Genomic DNA, 26,708 nt, shown 5'->3' with positions numbered 1-26,708 from the left:
CCTCCGCTGATCCTAGGCTCTCAGCACTTCCAGACAGACAAAATGGAATGCAAGTATTTACGTCTTCATTGCCTCCTTTAACCTTACTAAAATGACAGTATAGGATTAAAAAGAGAAAAGATAGAAACCAGCAAAGACAGGTAACAGAAAAGAAAGTGACAGTAGACTAAATAGCAACACAGTTGTGGAAGATGGACAAGTAACTGATTTAGTCGGGGGAGGGGAAGAAAACCTGAAATCTGACTGCCTGTGGAAGAGAGGGACAGAGAAACCGATAAAAAGTAAGTCGTCTGACACTGCAGAACCCTGGAGAGGATCAGCGATTGAAAGTGTCAGAGCCTTCTGATGGCAGGTGTGCAGGGTGAAGCTGAAAACAGGAGGATTGGTTGAAGGTTGGTACAAAGATTAGATCCCCAGAACCTTCGCCATCTGTGCTGCCCACCTCCTTACCCCAGCAGAAGACTGTCACTTTTGAACCAAGGAAGCTTTGGACATGAGCATACCAAGCAATTATGAGGACAGGAATAAGGGGCCATACTTAAAGTAAGAGGATAAAATAGAGGAATGAGCAATGAGAGCTTCAGCCGCCTTCCAGGCTTCTATCTTCCAAGCAGAACATTGGAAGAGTCTGCTCCGGGGAGACGCACAGCCAGAGAGAAAAGCCCTACAGATGCTGACAGGGAGGCTTTAAACAAATGGACAGGTCCCTGCCTACCCATCGGCTTCCGGTCAGCTGTCTGGTATCTCATTCGTGTGTGTGTGTGTGTGTGTGTGTGTGTGTGCACGCATGTCTGCAACTCTCATTCTTAAATATGAATGTACAGAGGTCATCAGATATTTGAAGAAAGCCGGAAAAATAGAGACTAAAACCAACAGAACAAAGGAAATTAAAGAAACAAAGCAGGCAAGATAAGAAAACAATTTTTTAACTATGGTATTCATAGAGCAGGAGTTCTAAAGCTCGGTTGCACGTTAGAATCAACTGGAGACCTTTTAAAGAAAAGTTTTCTCTCCTAAACAATACACCAGGCTAACTAAATCACAATCTCTGAAGGTAGGATACAGGAATCCATATGTTTTTAAGCTCCTCAGATTATTTCAATATGCAGATAAATTTGAGAACCGCTGTTAGAGAGCGATGAGAAGATTCCACATCCATGAAATAAGAATAGGAGACTTACAAAAAGAACACACAATACAGCAAGAAGATAGAATGATTATAAACATTTACACACTGAATAACAGACCCTCAGAATACAGAACGTTGACAGAATTGAAGGGAAAAACAGTTCTAGAAGAAAAGCTGGACACTTCAATACCCCACTCTCAACAATGGACAGAACAACCAGACAGAAGATAAGTAAGGAAATCGAGGACTTGAACAGCACAATAAACCAACTAGTTCTAACAGACATGAACAGAACACTCTGTCCAACCACAACAGCATTCATACTCGTCTCAAGTGCACATAGGGCATCCTCCACGATAGAACATACGTGAGGTCACAAATTAAGTCTCAATAGATTTAAAAAGATATCATACAAAGTATTTTCTCAGACCACAACAGAATGAAGTTAGAAATCAATACCAGAAGGAAAACTGAAACATCCATAAACATGTGGAAGTTAAACAATACACTCTTAACTAATGGGTCACAGAAGAAATCACAAGGGAAATTAGCAGATATTTGGAGATAAAATGAAAACACAGCATACCAAAACTTATGGGATGCAGCAAGCTGATGCTCAGAGGGAAATTTATAGCTGTAAATGCTTACATTAAAAAAGAAGCAAGATCTCAAGTAAACAATCTAACTTTACAACCTGAGGAACTAGAAAAAGAACAAACTGAACCCAAAGCTAACCAAAGGAAGGAAATGATAAAGATTAGAACAGAGATAAATGAAATAGAAAATAGAAAAAAATAGAAAAAAAAATAGAGAAAATCAGCAAAATCAAAAGTTGGTTCTTTGAAAAGATTAGCAAAATTGAAAAGCCTTTAGCCAAATTGTCTAAGAAAAAAAGAGAAAAGAATCAAATAATGAAAATCAGAAATGAAAGTGAGGACATTACCACCAATTCTACAGAAATAAAAAGGATTAGAGAGTACTGTGAACACTTGTATGCCAACAAATTAAATAACCTAGATGAAATGGACAAATTCCTAGAAACACAAAATCTACCAAGACTTAAAGTAGTGGAAAATTTGAAATCCCTATAACTAGCAATGAGATTGAATCAGTAATCAAAATTTAAAAATCCAAATAAAAAATCATGTATATTTTACATAACATGAAATTTACCAGTTTTAAGTGTATAATTCAATGCCTTTAAGTACATTCACATTGTTGTGCAACCATCACTACTATCCAGCCTCAGAACTTTTGCATCATCCAAATTGAGACTCTGTACCCATTAAACAGTAACCCCCGCTCCAGCTCTCCCCAGGCCCCCAGGAACTTCTATTTTCTGTTTCCATGAATTTGCCTATTCTAGGTAACACATAAGTGCAATCATAAAAAATTTATTCTTTTGTATCTGGTTTATTTCATTTAGCATAATGCTTTTAAGGTTCATCCATGTTGTAGCATGTGTCAGAATTTCCTTCCTTCTTCTTTAATTTTTCTTTATTATTTTTTCCTTTTTTCTCCCCAAAGTCCCCCGGTACATAGTTGTATATTCTTAGTTGTGGGTCTTTCCAGTTGTGGCATGTGGGATGCCGCCTCAGCGCGGCCTGATGAGTAGTGCCATGTCTGCATCCAGGATCTGAACCTGTGAAACCCTGGGCCACTGCAGCAGAGCTGGTGCCAGAATTTCCTTCCTTTTTAAAGGAATATTTCATTGTGTGCATTTTACACGCAATTTTCTTTATCCGTTCATCTGTTTATGGACATTTGGGTTGTTTCCACCTTTTGGCTATTGCAAATAATGCTGCTATTACTATTGGTGTACAGACAGCTGGTTGAGCCCCTGTTCTCACTTCTTTTGGGAATAAACCCAGAAGCGCAATTGCTGGATTACATGGTAATTCTATGTTTTACTTTTTGAGGAACTGCAGACTGTCTTTCACAGCGGCTGTGCCGTTTTACATTCCCACTAGCAATGAAAAAAGTTGCACATTAATTTTTACAAGTGCTCATTAAACAGTCTATTGTGTCTGGAGGAATTCAGTATTGCATGGTCCAGGTGGGAAACTGCATCCGGAGCTGTGCCCACCCAAATGTTGGACAGCCGCACGTTCAAGCTCAGGTAACAAGCAACCTGCCGCCAATATTTATTGGAGAGTAAAGATTAAATGTTAGGTGACTGGAATATATTAAAAATTGGTATTCTTTCCTAGGAAAAAGAACTGTCATGTAAGGGACACTAGTAATGATTAAAAATCCCATGATCCTTAGAAAGATCAAAAAGATTTCAGAAATATCAGAGAAGGAACTAGATCAGGGATTCCCTCCCAATATTCTATTACGACAATTGTTAAATAAAATAATTTTGGGGGCCGGCACAGCGGTTAAGTTCACACGTTCTGCTTCAGCAGCCAGGGGTTGGCCGGTTCGGATCCCAGGTGCGGACATGGCACCGCTTGGCAAGCCATGCTGTGGCAGGCGTCCCACATATAAAGTAGAGGAAGATGGGCTCGGATGTTAGCTCAGAGCCAGGCTTCCTCAGCAAAAAGAGGAGGATTGGCAGCAGACGTTAGCTCATGGCTAATCTTCCTCCAAAAAATAAATAAATAAATAAAATAATTTTGGAAGAATTATATAGTGAACGCTATATACCCACCACCTAGATTCTACAATTAACATTTTGTTAAATTTGTTTTATCACATATCCATTCCTCTATCATCAATCCTTCTTGTTTTTTGATACATCTCGCAAGTTGCAGACATCAATGCACTTCACCCCTAAACACTTGAGCATACATAAAATTAACTGGAGTTCAACATTTACTTATGGTTGTCAGGGAAAATTTATATATAGTGAAATGTACAAATCAAATTACCATTTGATGATTTTTTAAACTAGAGCTTTATTGAGATATAATTCATATTTCACCCTTGTAAAGTGTACAATTCCACAAACAGTGGGTTTTGGTCTATTCATAAAGTTGTGCATTGGTCACCACTAATTCTAGAACATTTTCATCACCCAGACAGAAACCTCATATTCATTATCAGTCACTCCCCATTCTTCCCTCCCCCCAGTCACTGGCAACCACTAACCTACTCTCTGTAGATTTGCCTATTCGGGACATTTCACAGAAGTGAAGTCACATAGGCGGTCTTTTGGATTTAGCTCCTTTCATTTAGCATAAAGTTTTCAAGGTTCATCCATGCTATAATTTGATGAGCCTTGATTTGCATAACAAGCAGGGGTTTCTTAACCTGTATTTTCTTGGAAGGCTTTAATTTCATCACATGCTCCAGGGGGTCTGTGACTCAACAAGGGAACCAGGAGTCTCTGATCTAAAGGACATGTATGGAGAATTGGGACAGTCGTTTGAAGGTCAACCCCTTAGCAAACACTTGCAAGGATGGGAGATTTGCCAGGAAGAGGAAACCTTTCCCCTAAAGTAAGACCTTGAGTCAGCTGAGAGGAGTGCAGGGCTTGTAGCCTTGCCAAAGAATCATCAGGAAGGGGCTCTAGGATCTCCCAAAGGGCACAGTGGACAAGAGAGTCAAAAGAATTGACAGCGAGGCACGCGGCTCCTAAGTTCTGAAGCCACGAAAGAGCTTACATGCAAAATCAAGAGAGGCCATAACCAAGTTTCCCTCAGGAGGCAGGGGCAGCCTGAGCCACCCCCGTGGAGGAAAACACTGAACGAGAGAGCTGAAGAAAGGCTGTGGTGGAAAAACCCAGAGCTATGCAAGCCAAGCTCATTTGTTGCTTAAAAAAGTAAAATATAAATGTGCCCTCAAAAAACTCATCCCATTTCTATTCCTTTTTTCTCTCATGATCCGCTAGAAAAATTTTTTTGGAAACTCACAGCCTAGCCTGAGCCTCCCCGGTCAGGGCAAGGGGCTCAGCGTGGCTTAGCCAGTCCTGAGACGGAGAGTGTCTGCCAAGAGGTATCGGCCAAGTGAGCCTCAGGAGCTGGGTACAGCTATGATCCCTCCCCTGGGACTCCCGAAATAGAAAATTCCATCCCTGCCACGGGGAAGAGTGTAATTAAAGAAACATTATTCATTTTTAAAAATAAAAGATCTGAAGCAAATAAGGTAAAATGGTAAGATTCAACAGAGTTGAGTGATGGGTACACAAGTGTTTGCTATATTTTCTCTTCTGCGTGATTTAAAGATTTCTTTTAAAAAGTGAAGCGAAACAGCCATGTAATCTTCACTGTCAGGTTTACTGAATTTATTGTGTGTTCTGCACTGTCCTAGGCAGTAACGTAATAAAAATTACAAAGCAAGATATCAACAAGGGAAAAATATACCCTGCACTACATTAACTTGCAATCATGTCCACATTGCTTTTCAGAGTTCTTAGGTTGTTTAGGGGTATGTGGTCCCCCTCTTTCTCTGTGTCCCCCTAAAGCTTCTGGCCCTGTCAAACTATGTGCCACTATGACCATGCCCTAAAGAACAGAGGGTGGGACGGGAAGAGTGGCTTCCTGCAGATGGGCAGTCAGGGACTGGTCAGGGCTGGCAATCCATGGCAGGGGAGACAAGTTGAGAGGGAACCCGTCAACCCTGAGGGCTCAGGGCACTCACAGTGAATCTGGAAGGTCAGACTTGGGGAAGCCACAGAGCGGGCCCTGGGGCCCTCACTCACCCCCTCCCCAGGGGATGCGCTTAAAGTGCTAACACTGTAAGAAAATGATGCATAGCTACATGCTGTCCCGGATACCACCAGACTTCTCACCTCTTTCTTTTCCTCCTGAGTTGTGCTAACACAGGCACCGGCACCACCAGGGGCCAGGCCAATGGAAAAGTCTAGTGCCAGGTGAAGAAGCAGAGAAGGTCCAAAGTGTAACTTATGATGCCCAAGAAGAGGCAGGGCAGACGGCACAAAAAAGGGCAGAAAGGTATGCAGCAAAAGGGACTAGTCTGTGCTTGGCCAATGCCCCTGGGTCAGGGGTTGGTTCCTGTGCAAAGGGCAGTTTGGTTTTATACAGCTAGCAGGGTCCTAAATCTTCCCTGAGGGAACGAAGCAGCATAGCATGGGAAGGAAATCCAAGACGTGCTGGTCCCTCCCTGTCCCCCCACAAGGCATGCCCCCATGCCTGCTGTACAAGGTGCAGAGAGTACTGGTGTGGGGCAGAGAGTGCGTCCAAGCCAACAAGGCCATGCCACAGTTAGATGCTGGATGGCCTCTGGACACACCTGGCCAAAGAGCTCCATCAGCCTGGGCATAGGCATCACATGCAGGCCCCTGACCTGAGAACAAGGGGCTCTGATGCAGCTGGCAGCCTTGCCAAGGATACCTGTGCCCCTGAGGGTCAGATCCCAGTGAAACACATCATGTGGATGACACAGAGGACACCCCAGCCAGGAGGGCAGTGGCGTGACCTCTTCACGTTGGCAACGTGGCCAGGCAGGGGGTGTCTCGCAGGAGAAAGAAGAGGGGCCCAGGCACCAAGAGGGCACCTCCGTCTCGCCCTCAGCTCAGAGCCAGATCTCATCACTGCTCACACTGGACACTCGATAGATGTAGCCCAGCATTGGGAGACGGATGAAACCTGCAGGGTCAAAGATGCCCAGAAGTCTCCGTAACCTTCATTCCTTAGAAGTTGGGAGACCCCCCTCCACCCTTTGGGGACTCAGAGGCCTTTGGCATAAGAGAAAGGGTTGGGGAGCATAGGAGGAGGGCAGCAGGCCCCTTTCCCAGTACCTCGGCTGGTGAGGAGACCACCAGGCTCCGAGTCCACAAGCTCTGGCCGGCTGTTGTTCTGAGCCATCTGGCGGTCTGCTGGTTTCCCTGCTGGGTGACAAAGGGGGTGATGCCCCGGATGAGAAGCATGCCTCATGGGGCCCTTCCCCTCCTAAGTACCAGGGTCTCTCTTTCTCAGAAGCACCTCTGAAGATAAAGCAGGGGCAAACAGAGGGCCTGGATGTACCTCTGGACTCCGGAGTGAGGTCGTTGAGCTGAAGGTTGGATGGGAGGGACATGTTCTCCCGCGGCAGGCGAACATTGTTGAGTTTCAGGTTGTTGGAGTCACTACAGGGCGGACAAAGCCTGGGATACGCCCTGGCTCCAGGAGGCACAGATTCTTGCTTTGGGGCCCATTCCAGAACGACTAGAAACCCCAGGTTGCCAACTCTCTCCATGCTGCATCTCAGTTCAGCCCATCCACCCAGCCCCAGAAGAGTTACCTAGAGACCAGAGATGGGCGCCGGGAGGAGCCTGAGGAGAAGGAAACCACATCACTGGTTTCAGTGTACCCACCCACTCTGGGCTCTGCCCCTGTGCCCTTTCAGACCCAGGACCCTCAGGCCAGGGGTCTCTCAAATGCCCAGCCCTGGCTCTGGGACCAGAGACTGGGTGCCCAGCGCCCGGCCCTGCTATGTGGGATGCATGTGGTCTTACCCATGGCCATTCCTGGGAAGACCTGTTCTGCCACTTGTCAGAGACCACTTGTTCTGCCCAGCTGCGCCCACTGCCCTTGCTGCTCACCCCAACCTCATCTCCACTGTCCCCCACCCTCTGCCCCCAACTGTTTTGGCCTACCTTTGATCTTCTTCTCTTTCCTGCAGACCAGGCAGGCCACCAAGGTGCTGAACCCCACCAGGGTGCCCAGGGCAAGCCCTCCAGCCACAACGATGCCCAGCAGTGGCACTTCCACCCGGGTGGCCAGGAGCCCTGTAGGTCGTCCTCTGGTTAGGTTCCAAGTGGGCAGGACCCCCAATCAGGAGATGCCACAGGTACGACTCTGACCTCCTTGCTCAAGGTGGTCAGTTCATTCCTGACTGACCAGGAAGGTGGCTGGGGACAGTTCATTCACAAGACTCGCCCGAGGACACCAAGTCTGCCATTTCTGTACTGAGATCCCACACCCACCGGAGGCTTTGCTGGGCCGTTGCTGGCAGTGCTCACCTGGGGCCGGGAGCGAGGCACTGGTGACACCCACGTCGTTGGTGGCTACCACGGAGAGGTTGTGCGCCAGGCTGCGGAGCTGCAGCTGCACAGTGTGGTTGGTGAGCCAGGGGTAGCTCTGGGCATCCAGCACCAGGAAGTCGGAGGTGTTGACAGTCACCGGCCCATCCTGGTCGATCCAGGTCACATTGGCAGGTGGGTTGGCACGAACCAGGGCAAAAAGGACAACCAGGAGGCCCGGGCCCTGAGCTTCCTGGTACTTGGCCCCGACCTGGGCAATCTCCGGCTTAACTGGTACAAAGCAGAGGCCAGTATGCTCTCCTACAGCCCTTCAAACTCCTTGCCCCTTCTTCCCAAACCCAGAAGGGAGCCAGGGACCTGGACCTCTCCTTAAGGGGGCACTGGGAAACAGGATGGCTGGGTCTGCCAGAGTGGCAGCATTTCGTAGTGATTAAGAGTATAAACACTAGAGCCAGAAAATCTGGATTTGAATCCTAGCTCTGCTACTTACCAGCTGGATGACCTTAAGCAGATTGCTTAACCTCTCTGAGCCTGAGTTTTCTTGTTTGTAAAATGGGAATAACAATACTAATTACCTCATAGGATTACTGTGAGGATAAAGTGAGTTAATATTTGCAAAGGGCTTAAGTGTTTGTTAAATGTCCTACGGGACCACCTGCCTAGTGGCTGCCGGGGGTCTCCTGGCAGAGAACCTCTCTCCCTGCCTACCGGAGGGGCACTCACATTGCACATTGAGGATGACGGAGGCGTTGGCTGACCGGCCACTGCCTGGGTCCTGCAGGGAGCAGTTGAGCTCATGCTGGGCCCGCTGGGCAGTGACAGTGAAGGTGCTGGTGCCTCCAGAGAAGGCCTCCCCGCCCACACTCAGCAGTCGGGAGGTGCTGGCCTCCTGCAGCTGTCCATCCAGGTACCAGGCCAACTTGGGGGTGCCAGGCCCTCCTGCCACGTGGCAGGTGAAGGCGTGGCGTTCATTCTCCCGAAGTGCCCGCTCAGCCCAGGTGTGACCATCGATTTGTGGCTCCAACTCCCCCCAACCTGGAACACAGCAGAGGATTCTGGGGACGTCTGGGGATGGGTTGGTAGTGCTCTGTGACCAGGATGAGGTCCAGTTACAGAGGGGCAGCAGGCCAAAAGAGGGAGCACCTGGGTTCTCTCAGCAGGGACTGGCAAGACCTTGGGTAGGTGAGCGAGGGGAACTCAGCTCTACTGCCTGGGGCCTGAAGGGGGTAGCCAAAAGGAAGGTGCAGGCAAGGAGGGGGGAACGGGGAACGTGACCCAGAAATGTATGGCCAAGGGATGAACAGGGGTGTACCTGAGCTCAGAAGAGCTGGTAGGAGCAGCAGTGTGTGCGGGAGCGTAGCCGGGCCTGGAGGCAGCACCATGGTGGCCCTGACGTGGGCCCCAGGCTGCCGAGAGAAGGTGGCCGGCCTCGATGTTAGCCAGGTGGGAACAGGCAAGCTTAGTAATTCCTCCCGGAATTTACTCTCCAGAAACAAAAAAGAAACTATGCACGGAAACACATAATGTACACTGACCCACAGTGGCGAAGGCAAGGACGCAAACAGCCAAGCCCACCCAGCTCGTACCTGTACACCCTGCGGGCGCAGAACTGAGCGCTGACTCCAGGGTACGAACAAGCATACACTCTCACATACAAAGAAACGACGAGCAACCGTGCAGCCCGCACCAGGCGCGCGCACGCACGCACGCACGCACACACACACACACACACACACTGGGGTACACGTGCCCCTCCTCCAAAGGGACCGTCCTTCTCCAGACTTCTCTCTCTCCTGCCCCATTCCCCAATGCATCTCTCGCCCTACGCCTCCCCCTTTGCCACCCTTCTGGATGCTCAGGCAGAGGCGGATCCTGGAGGCGGGGGTCACGCAGCAGCCCCGCCCCGCCCCGCCCCCGCCTTCCAGGCGGCTCACCTGGCTCCCTCCCTGAGCGCCGCCGGAGCAACTGCTCAGGTCTGATGAGCGCCGCAGTCCGCGGCAGGCGCCAGGGCCGCACCAGGCAGGGCCAATCAATGCCCGACCACGGCCGGCAGGCCCCGCCCCCAGGGCAGGTGGGCGCCGCTCCCGCCCCGTCCCCCAGCCGCCCTGACGGGCGCAGACGGCCTCCCACGCAGGCGACACCTGAGTGCCCTCCACCTGCGGGGACGGTTCCGGACGCAGACACAGGCGGGAGTCGGTGAGAGCCAGGCGGCTTTATTGGGGCGCGGCCCACCCCTCCCCTCGCCCGCGGGCCGGCGCAGCGCCGGGGCCGGGGCGGCGCAGCTGCCCCATCATGTCGGCCAGCATGCGGTTGCACAGCGCGGCGTAGGGGTTGAGCAGCACCAGCTGGCGCCGCGCGAAGGGGCTGCCCAGCAGCGCCGCCTGCTCGAAGTCCCTGCGGGCGTCGTCGTCCCGGCCCTGCAGCCTCGCCAAGAGCCCGCGCTGCACGAAACTCTGGCGGGCGGCGCGGCCCCGGCCTCGGCTCAGCTCCAGGGCGCGCTCCAGGTCCTCCAGGGCACCTGCGGGATGGGCGGGCCGGGGTCAGAGCCTCGAGGAGCACTAATCCGGGGTCAGATTTGAGGCTCTGGGGCTTGGCCATTTGAACCCCGCCTGCACTTGATCCCAAGTAGGGTAGGTATTGTTATTCCCATTATACAGATGAAGCCTGGAAGAGTTGGCAAGACTTGCCCTGGGTTGCGCAGCCAGTTTAGTGGCAGACCTGGGACTGAAGTCCAGTATCTTGCCATGTCTCATTATTTTCCATCATCTGATACACCAAAACATGAAGGTTGCTGGGAGGATTTCGAATGGTCACAATGTTCACGAGTCTGGCCCTTGCCCGGCACGTATCAGGCAGTTTATTCCGCGCATACGTTATTAAGCATCTGCCATGCGCCAGGTGACTATGAATCCTAGAGTCGAAAAGATTATAATGGACTACCATTTCTTACGAATACAATAAAATCCATTTCTCTTTCTTTTCCTTTTGAAGGCTTTTCTCTCCTCTTTTCCATTATGTGCTTTAGAATATCTTCTGTCTCATCTGTTTTCTTGACTGACTGCCTTTCTTCATTCTTTATCTCCATGATCTTCATTATTTTGTATCTGCTTTTCCTTGAAGGAGGTTTTGGAGCCAGAACTGGCTTGCACCGTTTTTATTTTTATCATCCTCATAAAGTAATTGGATTTCATCAGAACTCGGAACTCGTGCTCAGGGAGCCAACTGGTATCTACTCTAGGGTCCACCGAGCTGTATTTCTTCTGGGCTCTGCTTCGATTCACTCATGTTCTCTAAAGAGCTGTCAGGGTGCTTGGAGAGCTCCAGCATCATCCTAGAGCAAAGCTGATCTTCCCTGTCCTGTTGTTTTGTGTTTTGGTCCCTGGAACCCAGCAGGGGCTGTGCTCCCCATCCCACCCAGACGGTTGAGAAGCCCTCTGATCATAGCATTCCTTGTTTCCCTCAGAGGGAGCTGGTCCAGAGGGATCACAGCCTCCTCCAGGCGGAGTCACCTCTGACCCTCTCTGGGGCTTTGTTCTACAGGCTGTCCCTAGCGACCTTTCCCGCACTGCCCTGACAGAGCCAGGTGGCAGACAAGCCTGGAAAGGGCTTCCAGGGGCTCCACACTGTTCCCAGAATGGAGGCCAACTTCCTGGGCCTGGCATTCCTGGCCTCAGCAGCACCTCCACCACTACGAGTCCTAGCAGTGTAGTAGTGCCCGACTAGGCTTCTGTGGTTACGCCTTCACGTCAGCCTGCTCTCAGGTTCCCAGCATGACCTTCTCTTTCCCGTGGTCCCCACTCCAGCCGGAGTAACCTGAATGCAGCAGGTTTGATCCAGTCACTCTCCAGTTAAAACCCTTTGGTGATTCCCCATGTTTACAAGACACAGTCCGATCTCAGCCTAAGGTTCCCTGTTCTTCACCATCTGGCCCCTCTTTACCATCCTTCCACCACTCCCTGTTCCAGCCAGCCTGCAGATCTGAAGTTCTCCCTACCTATTCATGCCTTCTGGACCTCTCCAGGCTGTGCCTTCTCCCACTTCCCTCCATCCAGCTAACTCCTACTCATCCTTCAAAATTCACCCCTCAGGAACAGATCCCATGCTGAAATCTTTCAAACTCGTTATGCTGGTATCATAATTATGTGTCCTACTCCCTTGACTGTGAGGTTTTTGAGGTGTATTATGTGGGGGTTAAGAGCACACACTCTGGAGCCCTGCCACCTGGTTCATATCCCAGCTGGCCACTGCTCAGCTGTGTGAGAGTAGCAAATTACTTAACCCCCGTGCTTCAGTTCTTCATCTGTAAATGGAGACAACAGTACATACCTGCTAGGGTGTTGTGAGGACTAAATGAGTTACTACGTCTTACAGGTAAAGGGCTTAGTGCCCGGCACATAGTAATTTAGTAATTGCTATAAGTAGTGTATCTTTTCTCTTTGTGTCCTCAGCATCTAGCCCACTGCTACAATAGTAGGCTCTCATTAAATGTTTGTTAGGGAAATAAATGGAATGCATTCTCTTGTAACTTTCACAGTAGCCCCAAGAGATTAGCAGGGCCCATCATATATCTCGTATAGGTAAGAACATAGGTTCCAGAGGAGTTTAGTGACTCCCCCAGACCCCATGCCCCAGCCCCGTGACCACTTCATCTCTGGTGTGTGCACTCCAGGGCTTTCTGCAGAGGTTCCAGGGCGTCCCCTCTCACCTGCCACGTCTCCCTGGAGTCGCAGGGCCTGCGCTCGGTTGTTGTAGGCTGAGGCCCTCTGAGGCAGTAGGTTGATGGCTTGGCCAAACCTCTCCAGGGCTGTCTTGAGGTCGCCGGCCTCTGCTGCCTTCACCCCCTGCAGCTCCAGGGCCTTGGACTGCTCCAGCTGTGCTCGAGGGAAAACTCCGTCTGTGCCAGGGAGGGAGCCGGGAGGGGACAGGCGTGCAGTTGGGAGCAAGAGGCAAAAGCCACCTCAGGCTTCAGAAACCTGGGACCTGATCCAGAGCTGACTAGGCTGGGGTGTGCAGCACAGCAGGAGTCAGATGCAGTGTTTGGGGCAGGGGGAGCTGAGGTCACCAAGGCTGAGAGCTAACACTGCCTAAGTTTCAAAGAGACCTGGGAAGGGTCCTTGGTTGGCTCTCCATTGCCAAGAGAATGAAGCCCAAACTCCTTAGCCTGTGGCTAAATGACTTGCTCAGGTCACACAGCCCATAAATTGCACAGCTTGGATTTGAACCCAGGTCTTTCTGGCTCCTTAGCCTGCCTCATTTTATTCTACTACATTGCCTCCCACATGAAGGCCATTGTGACATAGCCAGGTCGTGAAAATCACTTCCGACACATCCCTCAGCTTTTTAGCCTGAAATTTCAGTAAGGCTTTTAGATCTCACTCCTTTAGAAACAAAGGGCATCAAAAACTCCTGATGGGGACACCAGTCCCCATTAGGGACCGATGGAAAAGCCAATGAGGGTGCTCACTCTGTAGAAGAATTAGCTCGGTACTTGGCTTGTAATGGTGTGTGACACTGAATGCTTGCTTAGGTTGGGCATGCTTAAGTTGGAACCATTCAACTGAGCCACCCCCTGCCCTGTTTCTGTCCTCCATTCTGTGTGGGGTGATAGACTCTGTTACAACAAAGATGTGAGAGTTTAACATCCCCCCCTCCCTAAACCCAGTTAGGCTTGGATCATGGGGTGAATTAAGTGGTGAGGTACACAAAGCCCGGTTTTCTCCTCTTGACAGAGTGACTCTTGCCAAACCCTCATCACTGCGCTAAGGATCAGCCAACCTCTCTGATTCCAATCTCAGTCATCATCCAAGGGTCATGGAACAAGGGGCCTTGTAAGACCACCTCCCTCTGCCACCCCAGGGAGGCCAGCAGACCAGCCAGCCAACGTGGAGGGCTGTACTTCCAAGATCAAATACTCACCTTCGTCTGCTTCTTCCTTGTCCGCTTCCTCTCCTAGGTCCAACCCAATAACGTCTCCAAATGGGGTGTCAGGGTTGAAGATGGCCTGCAACACTGCCTGATCTTTTGGAGTCCCCATGGTGCTCAACTCTAAAATCTGAAAAGGTGACTCAAGATGAAAGAAGAGGGAGAAAATGGTGGAGTCTGGGCCTCACAGCCAGCAGATCAAGAGGGAGGAGGTTCTGTTTGAGGACCATCCCCCCTGAGGAGGAGCGTCTTCCATTCTTTGGCTGTAGTGTAAACTCAACCCCCTTTGGCCTGGGGTTAGGGACCTTGGCTTGGCAGAACATTTACAAATATCTCAACCGCCTCCCCACCCCCACCCCAGGCCTAGGAGAAACAGTAAATAAATCCAATTTCAGCCTTAAGGTGGAGTGGAGCAAAGAGAGGGTGCTGTCCAGGTTCTCCCTGAAATGCTTTCATTTTATTATATTGATAGACTGGGAGAAAGTGCTTTGAAGCCACTGCTTGACAGCCCATGGATAAAGGAGGAGGGGTATGTAGGAGGTAAAGGAACTATTCCTTTTTCCTCTTGACCCCTTCCTCATATCCAGAGTTACTTTGGGCCTGAACATACATCACTGATGAGTAAGGCATTGACCGTTTTGGGGATGATACAGTTAAGAGAGCCAGTGTGGAGTGGGGCCTGAAGGCAGGCGGTGAGGAATGACTTCATGATTCCACTTTAAAAGAAAGGACTGGGGAAGGCACTTTGTCCTCAGGTCTCAGGCAGCTCCCCTCCCCCATTTCTCCACCCCAGCCAAAGTCAAAAGAAAGCTTGACCATGTGCAGCAATAAACTTGACATGTTTATTAATTAAACTATCACTTAAATAAAAAAAAGTGCATAGAAAATAAACATGTTTAAAAACTCCTTTTTTTTTTACAACTATGTACACTTTTTACTTTTACATTCAGTCTTTCGTAGAGAGCTTTCAGCATTATTATTTTTGAACTATTAAAGTATTTTCCTTCATCCCTGTCACAGGGAGTTAACACTGATGGACTTTAGACACATTTTTTCCTTTTTTTTTTTTTTTTCTCTTTTTCTCTAACCAGAAGCTTGGAAGAACACAAGGAAAAAAACCCAAAAGATCTGTTATACATGATAAAGTTGTCAAGAAATGTCTTATTTCTAGAAAAGAAGCTTGTCATCTGTTGAGCTTTTGAAACAATTATTCAACTACCTGTATTTACTAAAGAGATTGTTAAAAGTTCAATAAAAGAAACACCACAAGTCTATTTTCTTGGTTGAAAGACAGAACTAGAGTACCTCGGAACAAGATACCAGGAAAGCACAGAACACAATTTTCCCCTAAATGCAGGTGGTAACCCCAACATTCATAACCAAAAATAGAGAAACAAGGAGTACAGGTACTGACTGGCAACATTCATGGGCAGAAAAAAATCCAGGTGACACCATTTCTGCATTTTCCTCTGACCCTCAGGATGGACTGTTTCACCATCCCTTTATGGTTTGGGTTCCCCCCATTTCGGGGGATCAGAGGAGCGCCAGACTGACATTTTCCTGCCACTACTAGCAACTGTAACACAATCCTTATCTATAGTGTTAAGAGAATTAAAAGCCATGGACTGAACTAGGCTTTGTTACATGGTGCATTACTATATTAGTTCCTATATATATCATATTTATATTTATTTGAAAACCAAAACAAAAAAGTTGCAAGTTTTCAGAGTGTGAGACTTGACTGGTATTCATGATTCGGCACAAAACCATCTGCTCAATAACCTTGTATTGCTTTAAAATGAAGGAAATGAAACATAAAATTACACCCAGCCCTTTGCAATGACCCGCTTTTCCTTTTAAAAAAAAAAAACCAAAAAAACCAAACTTGATTTCTATTTTAAAAAATCTCAAATCAAACTTAAAAGTTAACATCTGACAAGGTTTTGACCTTTAGTATTTTCAGATATTTGATTGAACGTCAGTCCTTTAGAAAGATACATTCATTAAAAGATTTTTTTTTGTTTTTTTTTGTTGTTGTATTTTTTTATATCAAGGGAGCTGCATGGTGCTTCACTGCGTTGGCCGGGAGGTTTGACAGAGGCAAGCGGGGTGGTGGACTGGATCCCGGCAAAGGAGTCTGGTTGAAAACATATATAGCTGCCAGGGCTTCCCCCTTAATTCTCGTTATTGGTCTAAAAACAGGAGGGGCTGTGTTGGAGGTGGCGGACGGTAACAGAGGGAGCCAAGGGACCAAGTTCCGACCAAAGGGTCAGCGCCATGCAGCTCTTCTGGTTACACAGTTGTCACTGGCCACCAGGAAATGCAGCCACAACAGGTTCTAGCAGCAAAGCTGTAAGTGAGCTGGCTCTCTCACTGAGAACTGACCAGGTTTGCAGCTGTTATTCCTTAGGGATTGGGGACGCCCCTTGGGGGATTCTTGGGAATGACCCACCACAGTTCCTCAGTCTGCACTTTTGTGCGGAGATTCCCTTGGTCACTTTGAAAACAAACTCCGAGGTGTCTGGGAGATAGCTATGCTGTTTTTCACCTTCTTTCCCTCTTGTAGGGAAACCGTAGCTTATTCCCCAAGTTGCTGGCAGGTATGCTGAATTTTGGCAATGGACTCAAGGCTGAGCTAGAAGAGGAATTACTCATTTCTGTGGGTGACAGTTAGGGAGTGGAAAGGCAAGGCAAACCATCTGCGGCTGGCAGGGGCAGGAAAGATGTGGGCTCCTCCCCTGGCCTCAGGGTTGGGGGTTGGTAGGAAGAGAATGAGGAGGGGGCTCACAGTACAGCATGGCCTAGCAGGGCAGTAACTAGGTCTATTTAGCTGAGTTTCCCCCACCCCCTGACTGGCCTTTGGGTCCTTTCTCAAGGTGAATTCATGACCCATCAGTGCATTAATCATTTCAGTAACAAATGCAGCTTAAGGTTTTTTTCTTTTTTAAAAAAAAAGGAATAAAAGGATTTACAAAAAAACCTCACACAGTGCAATAATAAAGGAAACCAGACACTAGTGGAACCCCTAGGGCCACTGTATCTTGTTCATGGGCAAAAGGAGGAAGGGAGGTGAGGTCTGGGTAGAGTGCTTTTCCCCAGTCCCCTGCTGGCACTTCTCCATGATGACAAGGAAGTCACTGCCATCCTGGCCACAGTGCTGGGCTCCCTGCATGACAGTGAAAACTGTTCCAGCAAAGCCACCAGACAAAGTTCTTAAGGTCATGGAAGAACAGGGAGCCCAGGATGGAAGGCACAGCAGAGCCGTGAGTCCCGGGGCAGAGGGCGCTGGACTGAGTCGTATTGCTTTGCTAGACTTCCAGAGGAATGGGCTTGTGGCGAGAAAAGGGTGCCCTGCCCTCTACTGGACTACAGTGCTCTGAAACCTTGCGGCTAACAGAGGCAGAGAAAAATCTGCTTTATCGTGAGTGGTCAGACTGTGCTTCAGTTTCAACGAGCTGCCCCAAAAGAGGGCACAGGGGGATCCATGGGTTCTTTGCAGGTATGAGGACTTGGTGGGCAGAGGGAAAGGGAGCTAGGTGACCGATGAGGCAGATGGTGATGGAAAATGTCGGGTTGCCATTCAACTTGGTTGCTAACTCTGAAGTAGGAAAGATGAGGGAAACGTAGCTTACCACCTCTTACCACTCCGAGCAAGTGCCAGAAAGGAGAGAGACAGCGCAGAAGGAAGAGGAGAACTGCTGTGTCAGATACTACCACGGCCTTTGAGGAGCTTCAATATGAGAAGGAGGGGAGTGGCCCAATGGAGCTGGGTGACCTTCCTTTTCCATTTATTGTCAAAGAGCAAACCCAGGAAACGTTTATGTCAACAGGGCACAAACAAGCTACACGTTAAACAACAAAAAGTACACCTTCCAGGGGGAAGTTGGGCAGGAAAAACCAGACTTTGTGTGTACAGCTGAATATTTTCTCTAACTTCATCCTATGAAAATAAAAAATTATTAAAAACCGATCTTCTTTTAAATTAGGATAATACCGCGGTTTAAAAAATAGCCTTGTCATAAGTGCTTCTCCCTATGAAGTGCTTCTCATAGAAAAATATACAAAATATATTTACATTTATAAAACCTTAAATAGTAAACTGTAAACAGAACAGAGTAAAATCCAATGACTTAATTTAACAGGTTCAGGACACTGTCTTGGGGAAAGGAAGAGAAGAAACATTTGATGCTGTTTTGACCACATCCTAAGGAGTAATCAGGGCAGTAGTGTCATTTAATTTACTTCATCCATGGATTTTGCGCAGGTGGCAGAGTTCCCTCAATACTCGGTGGTCTAGTCCCCAAGTTTTGGGCCTTGAAGTCTGATTAGTGTTCTGCCTTCAACTGGACACTGACCATTTAAAAAATTCAGTCTTCCTATGTCTTAACAAGGGGAAAATAAAGTTAGCATGTCCTAAGAATGGGGCCCAGGGTCATCCTGGTTGTGATACTCTCTGGTTGTTGCATGATTCAAATCCTATTTAAATAATCTTTTTCCTCTTCTAAAAAATCATGCTACATATATTTCTTTAAAACTCTCAGTGGAGCTCTATGAAAACTTCTCCAAATTCTGTCTGGTCACGGCCACTGGCTCCTGTCCACTTCCCCACTGGCAGTGCTTACAGGCTCAGGGCACAGACTGTGCCCAACAGGGAGTGTCCTTGAGCAGGGAGTGACTCTCCCCTACCACCCAGAAAGAATGGGAAAGCAGTGGGATGAAGAGGGGGAAAACGAAGAGAGTGGAGTGAAGAGAAGGAATGAGAGGGAAGCCGCTCCTATTGTCAAGAAAGGTTACTGGCTGAGATAAGGCTCCTGGGGATAACACTCCCACTTAAAGCCCACAGGCTCAATGTTTGGTAATTAATTGGCACAACCCCAAGACAACCTTTTGACACCAAAGGTGCTAAGAATCCTGTCTCCCAACCAGAAGTGAACTCTCAAGGGGGAGGATAGTAGGGAAAACCACCAGACCTTCTCTGTTTGTTCAACAGACGGCTACACGCTGGGCCCGGCTGGCCAACTCTCAGGTATCCAACCAACCCTATGTTTGGGGCTTTGCCTGACCCCTCGCTTTTAGTGCCTGGGAAAGGGCCAAGGCAAGGATGGCAACTTCTCTCTGAGGAGATGCTCAGGCCCAATCTCCCAACGTAACTAACCCTCTATAGGCTCCTTCCAGGCAAGTCTGCTAGGGACCCCATTTCCCACTTTTTAATGGCATACAATCAGAAGGGCCCCAGTAGAAAGCCCATCAGGGATGTTTTCTTCGAGACCTCATCTCTCCCTCCAGGACTATGATCACATGTATATGTGAAGATGGGACATACGGGAGCTCAGCCATCACGGAGGCCCCTCAACTGTGCCCACTCAATCCTGGAACTCCTAGCTGCTGGCAAAGGCCTTCAACATTGCTTTGGATGGCCCTGGGTCCTAGTACGCCAACACTGGGGGAGAAGAGCAGCTTTAGTTTAGGAACTTCCGGCATTTCTTGGCGCCACAGTTGCAGGGTAGCTTGTTGCTGGCATCCTCAATGGGGAACTTATAGTCATAAGTGAGTTCTTCCCCTCGGTAGATCTTGCGCATGGCAAAGATGACAATGTGCTTCTGCCCATCAATATTGATGACCCGAGAGTAGCAGTTAGGCTCACATGAGTGATTGATGAAGCGTGCAGCGTTTCCATGCATGGTGGCGTCCACCACCTCGGAGTCATCAATTCGGAACATGTAGCAACCAATGCCCTATATGAGAAGGAGAAAGGAGAAGAACTCGTTATTTATTAGAGCTCAGGTTTGGGAACATTTCCCAGCCTTTTTCTGAGGTGACATAGCTACTGATGAACAAAGTTTCTGCTAGGAAAATTTCTACATTTCTTCCATCTTTCAAGATGCTTCCATGATGAATTCCTAGATTATAGGCACTAGACTAGAGGTTTCTTAATGTCTTCACAAGAGAAACCTAAAAATTATGTTGTTACATGCTTTTGATCCTGGGGTCCACTCAGACAAACCTTCAAAGAGTAGCCTTGTGTACTAATCCTTAGAGCAGATACTGAACTTTTACTGGGCCCACCACAAATTTCAGAGATGTTAAAATGTAAAAGAAAAAAAGTATCTTTGAATTGATAAAATACACTATTTCCTTTTAAAAAATTATTTTATTGGGGTCATATTGGCTTATGACACTGTGTAAATTTCAGGTGTACATTATTATATATCAGTTTCTGTATAGACTGCATCGTGTTCAACACCAATAGTCTAGTTTTTATCTGTCACCATATATATGCGCCCCCTTACTCCTTTCACCCTCCCCCAACCCCCTTCCCCTCTGTTAACCACTAGTCTGTGTTCCTTATCCTTATGTTTGTTTATCTTTCACATGAGTGAAATCATATGGTGTTTGTCTTTCTGCCTGGCTTATTTAGCTTAACATAATACCCTCAAGGTCCATCCATGTTGTCAAAAAAGGCAGGATTTTGTCTTTTTTATGGCTGACACTATTTCTTTTTTGAACTAGAGATCATACTTGTAGTTGAGGGCTCCTTTCTACAACAAAACAAAAAAACTAGGAGAGTGAAAGCGTGAGCCTCACCTTGCTGTCATAATACTTTTCTCGCTTGTCAGTCTGGATGGAACGGATGACATTGCCAGCATACTCGATCACCATCTCACCTGCATCAATGTTTCTCTTACAAAAAAGACCCCGGCCATGGATGGGAGACCTAGGATATAAAGATGGAAAAGAGATCAGCCACAAATTTTGAAAATAAGGTTAACTGTGTGAATACATGAATAAAATCTCCTGGTCTGTTAGTCCCCAGGAGGACAAGACACTTGGGGGAAAAAAAAAGAATCTGGACCCACCTGATATGAGCATATTAATTGTTCTAACAAATGGCCAAGGATTAAAGATTTCTCCATTCTACAGCCCACCAAAAGTAGCAATATTTTAATGCTTATCGTGTTAAATTCCTTATTCAAAATGAGGAGTTACAAGATCCTAGGACATCAGGTTCAATTAATAATACCTATAAAAACCTCACTTACTGAACGAGGGAGCTCACTCCAGCATTTGATCTATTTGATTTTGCAAAACTTCATTAGTTTTCTATAATTATTTCTAGAATTTTAGCCATACCTGTAGACACCGACTGCCTCCTTAGAAGTCTTTTTTAAGTGCCGGAAACGCATGGGCATTGGCAGATCCATACTAGTTGCCCTCCTAAAGAGACAAGGCATAATATTAATGAAGTCTCTTCACAAAATAATGTTTTGAGTCTTGGATCAAAGGTTCCTAGAGAATATGACTACACTACTCTCTTTGTTCAATGCCAAGCTTTATAAGTGCTTTATAAAATTAGGCCTATTTTAATATATATAGTACTTTCTGACCATGATAACTGTGGTGGTACATTCAAAGCTGACAGAGTATATTATGATTAAAGAAAATAAAATATACATCTTATAGTTATTTGAATTTCTCCTCTATAACATGTTCCTCTCTCTTTGCCAGCAGACTACTGCTACTTCAACACAAACTATATTTCGGTCTTCTTAAATGTTATCCAGGAAATTCTGATCCCAGCAAAACTACACAGTGGCCCGAACAGCTGGAGTAGCGGGGAGAAAAGAGTCTCCCTAAGGACCCTTCTCCACTCAAGACGTACCGAGCAGACTTGAGCTGGACCTCCTCCTCTTCCTCATCGTTGGGGTTGTATTCAGGAGGCTGCCGATGTTTAGAAGCCAGGAAGTTAAACATGTCAAATGCTGACTTCCTGGAGCCAAAAGATTAGAATATATTTAGAGAAATGCTTTAACAGAAGCAGCGAAGGATAGGATTAACATTGGAAATCTCAAAGGTTACGTGGGAAAATAGTTTTATCATTAGATAATAAAATCAGGATACCAAACCGCTTATGGAAAAGAATGGAACTTGCCTAAGGTGGACTTCAGCCCTGGCTGAGCCGTGAGGGTTCAGCGGGGGTTCATTGGCCTCCTCTGGTTTGTGGAAACGGAATTTGTAATTCCTACAGTGCTTGGCACCAGACAGCTGCTCAATCAGGAACACAACTGCATCGTGGAGAATCCCCAGCATCCTCAAACCGTTAACACCTGTAGGATCAAAGGTATCTGGGCGGTGAGGAGTGCAGCCCACAGGAAACAGCACCGGATTAAAGAAACATCTGTGCCAGAGAATAACTCTGCCAGAGGCTGCTCCAGGGTGTTATATTGAAGACTGGACAGAAATTAGCAATAGATAGCCATCAAAATGATGCAGATACAGATCTATCAATATGGAAAGTGTTCACAACAGATTAAATGAAAAAGCAAGCCATCAAACTATGGACTATTTTCTATGTTCTGTATGTACACAGATAGGTTACATGCCTTATTTCATGTCACGGTCATAATAACCACATGAGGCAGGAATTACGAGCTTCATCTTAAGGTAAGTAAGCCTAGGCTCAGAGAATTTAAATGCCACACCCAAGGTCACATTGCTAGTGGGACAACATTTGAACCTTGGACTGTATACTCCAACTAGGATCCCATTTTTGTTTATAGGTAATGGAGTACCTGGGTTCTATAAGCTCATATTCTCTCTCACAGGTACCTCACTGAAATTTAAAAGGAATTTTAGTAAACCTCTAACACACAACTTTCTTTTGTGTTATTATTGTGAAAGTATGGAGTAATACCCTTATTAGCTGCTTTGTTTTACTCACTTAGTCTCATGCCATTAATGAGCATTTCTTATTTCTATTTTGTAAAAACAACATTTATGTATGTCTGCCGGCATAGATGGTGAAAGGCTTTCTAAAATGATGGGTTTCTTTCATTAAGGGGACGGGGCATAGTAACAACTGCCATACTTCTTTTAGACACTAGCAAATAGCTAATGGTCTTTATATTTTTATTAAGTAAACAGTATATTTCATTTACAAATACCAGTTCTGACATCACTAATAGATACCAAAACAATAAAGGTACCTCTTGTGGACAAGATATGCATTTCGTAAGCATAACTGTGTTAGGGTCACATACAATTCCAAGAGACAATTTGTGTTATGAAGCATGTTTAGACACATAACCTTGGTGTAATTTGGGGACCACACGCTATCTCTGGAGGGACGTCCATGTTTAAATGTTAACAACAGTTACTTCTGGGAGGCAGGACCCTGTCTACCTTTTAATTTGGTTATTGTAGTTGTTTGCTTTTCCATATTTAAAAATTCTTCTATGTCTTGGGTAATTTTTTAGCAGAGGGGAAAGATATTATTAGTTGTCTGATTTCTATTTTACTTAGAGAATTTCTAAGGGAGATAATTTGGTTTCAATGACAAGTAAAAAGTTAGGTCTCCAGAGAAGCAACATTCTTATGAACAACTGTTGTTCTGATGAGAACTCAACCTAAGTCTACATAACACAGGTCTACAAAGTGAGAGCTTGAGCCTTATAAGACAATGGCAAACTTTTCTCTTCTACACAACACTGGTTTCCCAAAGAATTTTTTCCTGGGAGTTTTAGACTGCTGTGGATTCCTAGGTAGAAAAAAACATTGAAAAATGTACTTAAGTATATTTTCACGAAAAGTTCATTTTAATACGTAGGCTGTGTTCAACTCTACATTCACTGCCGGGCTTACACTGAGATGAGGTACTGTGTCGAGAGTGGGAAACGAAGATGAATTATGACTGGCCCCTGGACTCAAGGAGCTCTTGGCAGAGGCAGGCAGGTGTGTACACAAACCACACAATGGGAAAGTATCCCAGTAAAACTAGAACATGAAGTACTGTGGGAGCTCTTAAGAGGGAACCATCTCTTGTGTTGTGGGGGATTCATTTGTTCATTCAGCAAACATTTACTCAGTGCCTACTATATCCCACACATTCTTTCCATCTCTCCACTGTGCCAAACAGAAACTTGGGGAGACAGAGGTGAACAAGACAGGCAGGCACCCGTATTCATAGAGCTTGTACTTCATGGAGGAGCCAGATAAGAAACACAGCACAGGCATGCCCACTGCAGGGCTCTCTCACCTGCTGTTTCTTCTGCCCTGAAGACTTCTACTCTAACCATTGCATGACTGGCTCCTTCTCCTCATCACTCAGGTCTCAGCTTTGAAGTCACCTCGTCAAGAGACTCCTTTTCTGACCACTCCATCCAGAAGGGGCTCCCTGCCACCAACTACCCACCTTTGTGTCACTCTCTATTTATTTCATTACCCCCTTATCTTCTTCAGAGCACTTTTATCTGCCACTAGAATATAAGGTCAGGAGGGCAGGGACAAGGTGGCAGCACAGAGATGGAGAATGACAGACAGGTTTTGGATTGAGGGACACAATGGTCACTGTGGATAACTTCTCCATCCATTCTAAGGATAATTACTCTAAGCCAACCATGGGAATCCCAGTCCGCTTGCTGGTGACTAGCTTAGGAATGAACAGGGTACCAAATCTGGTCTATGAGACGTGAGAGGCCCATTTCTTCCCAACGAAAGCCCCTCCTCTGAACATCGCCACAACTGAATGTGATCCTGGGAACTGCTGCAGCCATCTGCTATCAGCCTGAAGAGGAGGCTTTACCAAGGACAGCAAACTGGAAAGAACGAAAGAATCTAGGTCTTTAAGGACACTGCAAACTCCCCTCTCAACCAATCCTGATGCCTGTCCCACCTCTGGACTTTCTGTTATGTAAGACGATAAGTCATCTTACTGTTTAAATCAGTGAGAGCTGGGGTTTCTATAACCAGAGGCCACAAGCATCCTAAGTGATAAGGCAGTAGGCACAGAGATAAATGGTCAAAAAAGGCGAAAGAAAAGAGGGAATTCTGAGCAGGGTGTTGAAGAATTAACAGTTTGTCAAGCAAACAAGGGAATCTGGGGAGCAGGAGAAAGAAGATGGAGGGAAGGGGGCCACTCCTGGGAGAGGGAACTGCATGAACCATGACATGCTAATGTGAAAGCACACACAATGTAAGTCACAAGAATTACTTGGGCACATGTTAAAACCTCAGCGTTCTCACTCCAAACCCAGAGGCTCTGACTCACCTCTGTGAGCACACTCTAAGACACACAGATGGATCTGGAACAGTAAACAGTGTAGTGTGGCTACAGAACAAGGAATCTTGAGGGGTGAGGAAAGTCGTGCAAGCTGAGGCTGAACGGACGAGGCAGAGTGAATAGGACCTGGTGTGTAAGGGAGCCACAGACTGGAAACCTTGGGAGAGCAGGGCTGAGTGGGCTTCTGCTCAGCTCTTAAAGCCTAAGAGTTCACCACGGTGCCAGGCACATTACAGGCGTTCCACAGGGTGAGGATTTTACTCCACAATTAGTAGGCAACAATAAGAAGCTTTTGAGGGACTTCTGGTAACATAGAGGATTCATTACAAGGAGGAGAGACGGGAGACTCAGGGACCAGGGACAAGGCTTTTTACTACTGCAGGTGAGAGAGTAACAAGGGCGATGCCGGAGGAAGGAAAGAGAGAAGGAAGGAAGAGGACTCATGTTTTTGAAGAATCAATAGCAGTGACCAACTGTACGTGAACGATGAGGGAAGGGAAGGACGTTACGATTCACTGGATTTTTTTGACCTGGGATCTGGGGGATGATGGGAAGGAAAAACGGGTTAATCCTGGAGTGCAACATGAGAGTGTGGGAATGGCTGAGCAAGCCTAGTGAACGGCAGAGTGAGGGGGGCAGAGGCAGAGGACCCAAGAGAAGCCTGACTTTTTCTTAAAAGCTTATTTGCCATCTGCTCTTTTAAAAACTGAATATATTTGAATTAACTAGTTTTTTAAAAAATTCATCCAAGTAATACCTACTCATGGAAATAGTACAGAAATAAAGTAAAAGTTGCCCATTCTAATTTCCCAGGTCTCACTCCTCTGAGGCAACCATTATATATAATATAAAAGTATCTAAAGGGAATACATACTCTTATAACTTGCCTTTTCAGCTAATTTACTTTGATTCTCTTTCTTAATTCCCCTATTGAGGAGTATTCGGGTTGCTTCTAGTTTTGTTTTCTTTTTGAGGAAGATTAGCCCTGAGCAAACACCCACCACCAACCCTCCTCCCTTTGCTGAGGAAGATTGGCCCTGAGCTAACGTTTGTGCCCATTTTATACGTGGGATGCCTGCCACAGCATGGCTTGATGAGTGGTGCTAGGTCCATGCCAGGATCCAAACCAGCAAACCCTGGGCAGCCGAAGCAGAGTGTGAGAACTCAACCACTCAGCCACTGGGGCGTCCCCTTGCTTCTAGTTTTTTACTACCACATGTTGGAATGAACATTCTTATACATTTTTATAACTTAGTTGAAACTACCTATAGGATAATTTCCTAGAAGTGGAATTGTTGGATGGAAGGGCACACGACTTGAAAATTTTGACAGCTATTGCTTAACTGTTCCTCCAAATAGCTGTATTAGTAATTTATATACCTACCATTAATTAAGGGACAGCCCATCTCCTCCATCTTTATCTATATTATCTCCAAATTCTTTTGTTTTTTTCTGCTTTATCTTCCCAAACCCCCCGTACATAGTTGTATATCTTAGTTGCAGGTCCTTCTAGTTGTGGCATATGGGACGCTGCCTCCACGTGGCCTGATGAGTGGTGCCATGTCCATGCCCCGGCTCTGAACCCTGGACCGCCGCAGCAGAGCGTGCGAACTTAACCACTCGGCCACAGAGCTGGCCCCTCCAAATTCTGAATCTTTGTTAATTAAGGTGGA

The 26,708-nt window shown here is 46.9% G+C and overlaps 2 protein-coding genes and 1 long non-coding RNA gene across 29 annotated transcripts in view; 1 reads left to right on the top strand and 2 right to left on the bottom strand.

Moving 5' to 3' along the window:
- Positions 1-4,009: 4,009 nt before the first annotated feature.
- On the bottom strand, positions 4,010-14,116 carry TMEM25 (transmembrane protein 25). 20 transcript variants are annotated; one of them, XR_011440789.1, is made up of 11 exons: positions 13,974-14,116; positions 12,763-12,951; positions 9,992-11,870; positions 9,370-9,561; positions 8,781-9,092; positions 8,037-8,327; positions 7,671-7,802; positions 7,316-7,346; positions 7,060-7,194; positions 6,834-6,923; positions 4,010-6,681 (listed from the first exon to the last, which is right to left on the bottom strand). XR_011440789.1 is itself a non-coding variant. In XM_070273736.1 (11 exons), exons 3-11 carry the CDS (start codon positions 10,653-10,655, stop codon positions 6,608-6,610), a joined length of 1,917 nt encoding a protein of 638 aa, XP_070129837.1. In that variant the 5' UTR covers positions 10,656-11,870; positions 12,763-12,951; positions 13,974-14,116; the 3' UTR covers positions 4,010-6,607. The 20 variants fall into 20 exon arrangements, 14 of the variants coding, with proteins under 14 accessions (XP_070129837.1, XP_023500677.2, XP_070129838.1 ...); XR_002809074.2 differs by having other exon boundaries at positions 6,834-6,920; XM_070273736.1 differs by having other exon boundaries at positions 7,060-7,190.
- On the top strand, positions 10,115-15,253 carry LOC102148748 (uncharacterized). Its single transcript, XR_002809078.2, has 2 exons — positions 10,115-10,253; positions 14,011-15,253. It is a non-coding gene; the product is annotated as an uncharacterized lncRNA (long non-coding RNA).
- Positions 14,800-26,708, bottom strand: part of KMT2A (lysine methyltransferase 2A) — an 80,526-nt gene continuing 68,617 nt past the window's right edge. For all 8 annotated transcript variants that reach the window (XM_070273681.1, XM_070273682.1, XM_070273683.1 and 5 more), the window contains 5 exons: positions 21,906-22,084; positions 21,640-21,743; positions 21,111-21,194; positions 20,565-20,694; positions 14,800-19,714 (listed from right to left, as the gene is read on the bottom strand). In XM_070273681.1, the coding sequence (XP_070129782.1) occupies positions 19,439-19,714; positions 20,565-20,694; positions 21,111-21,194; positions 21,640-21,743; positions 21,906-22,084 (773 nt within the window). In that variant the 3' untranslated portion in view covers positions 14,800-19,438. The remainder of the gene's footprint in view (positions 19,715-20,564; positions 20,695-21,110; positions 21,195-21,639; positions 21,744-21,905; positions 22,085-26,708) is intronic.

Source organism: Equus caballus, chromosome 7 (assembly GCF_041296265.1).
Source record: "Equus caballus isolate H_3958 breed thoroughbred chromosome 7, TB-T2T, whole genome shotgun sequence".
In the NCBI taxonomy this organism is placed as follows: domain Eukaryota; kingdom Metazoa; phylum Chordata; class Mammalia; order Perissodactyla; family Equidae; genus Equus; species Equus caballus.
Note: the sequence above shows the minus strand (reverse complement) of the source record. Positions and strands in the feature narration are given on the sequence as shown.

Bases quoted from the DNA above. Each gene is read 5' to 3' on its own strand.
- TMEM25 (XM_070273736.1), bottom strand. From the start codon at position 10,655: ATGGCCAAGCCCCAGAGCCTCAAATCTGACCCCGGATTAGTGCTCCTC. The intron at 7,803-8,036 runs GTGAGCACTGCC...GACGACCTACAG, and splicing joins TGCCTCGCTCCCGGCCCCAG to GGCTCCTGGCCACCCGGGTG. The intron at 6,682-6,833 runs GTACTGGGAAAG...TTGACCCTGCAG, and splicing joins TGGTCTCCTCACCAGCCGAG to GTTTCATCCGTCTCCCAATG.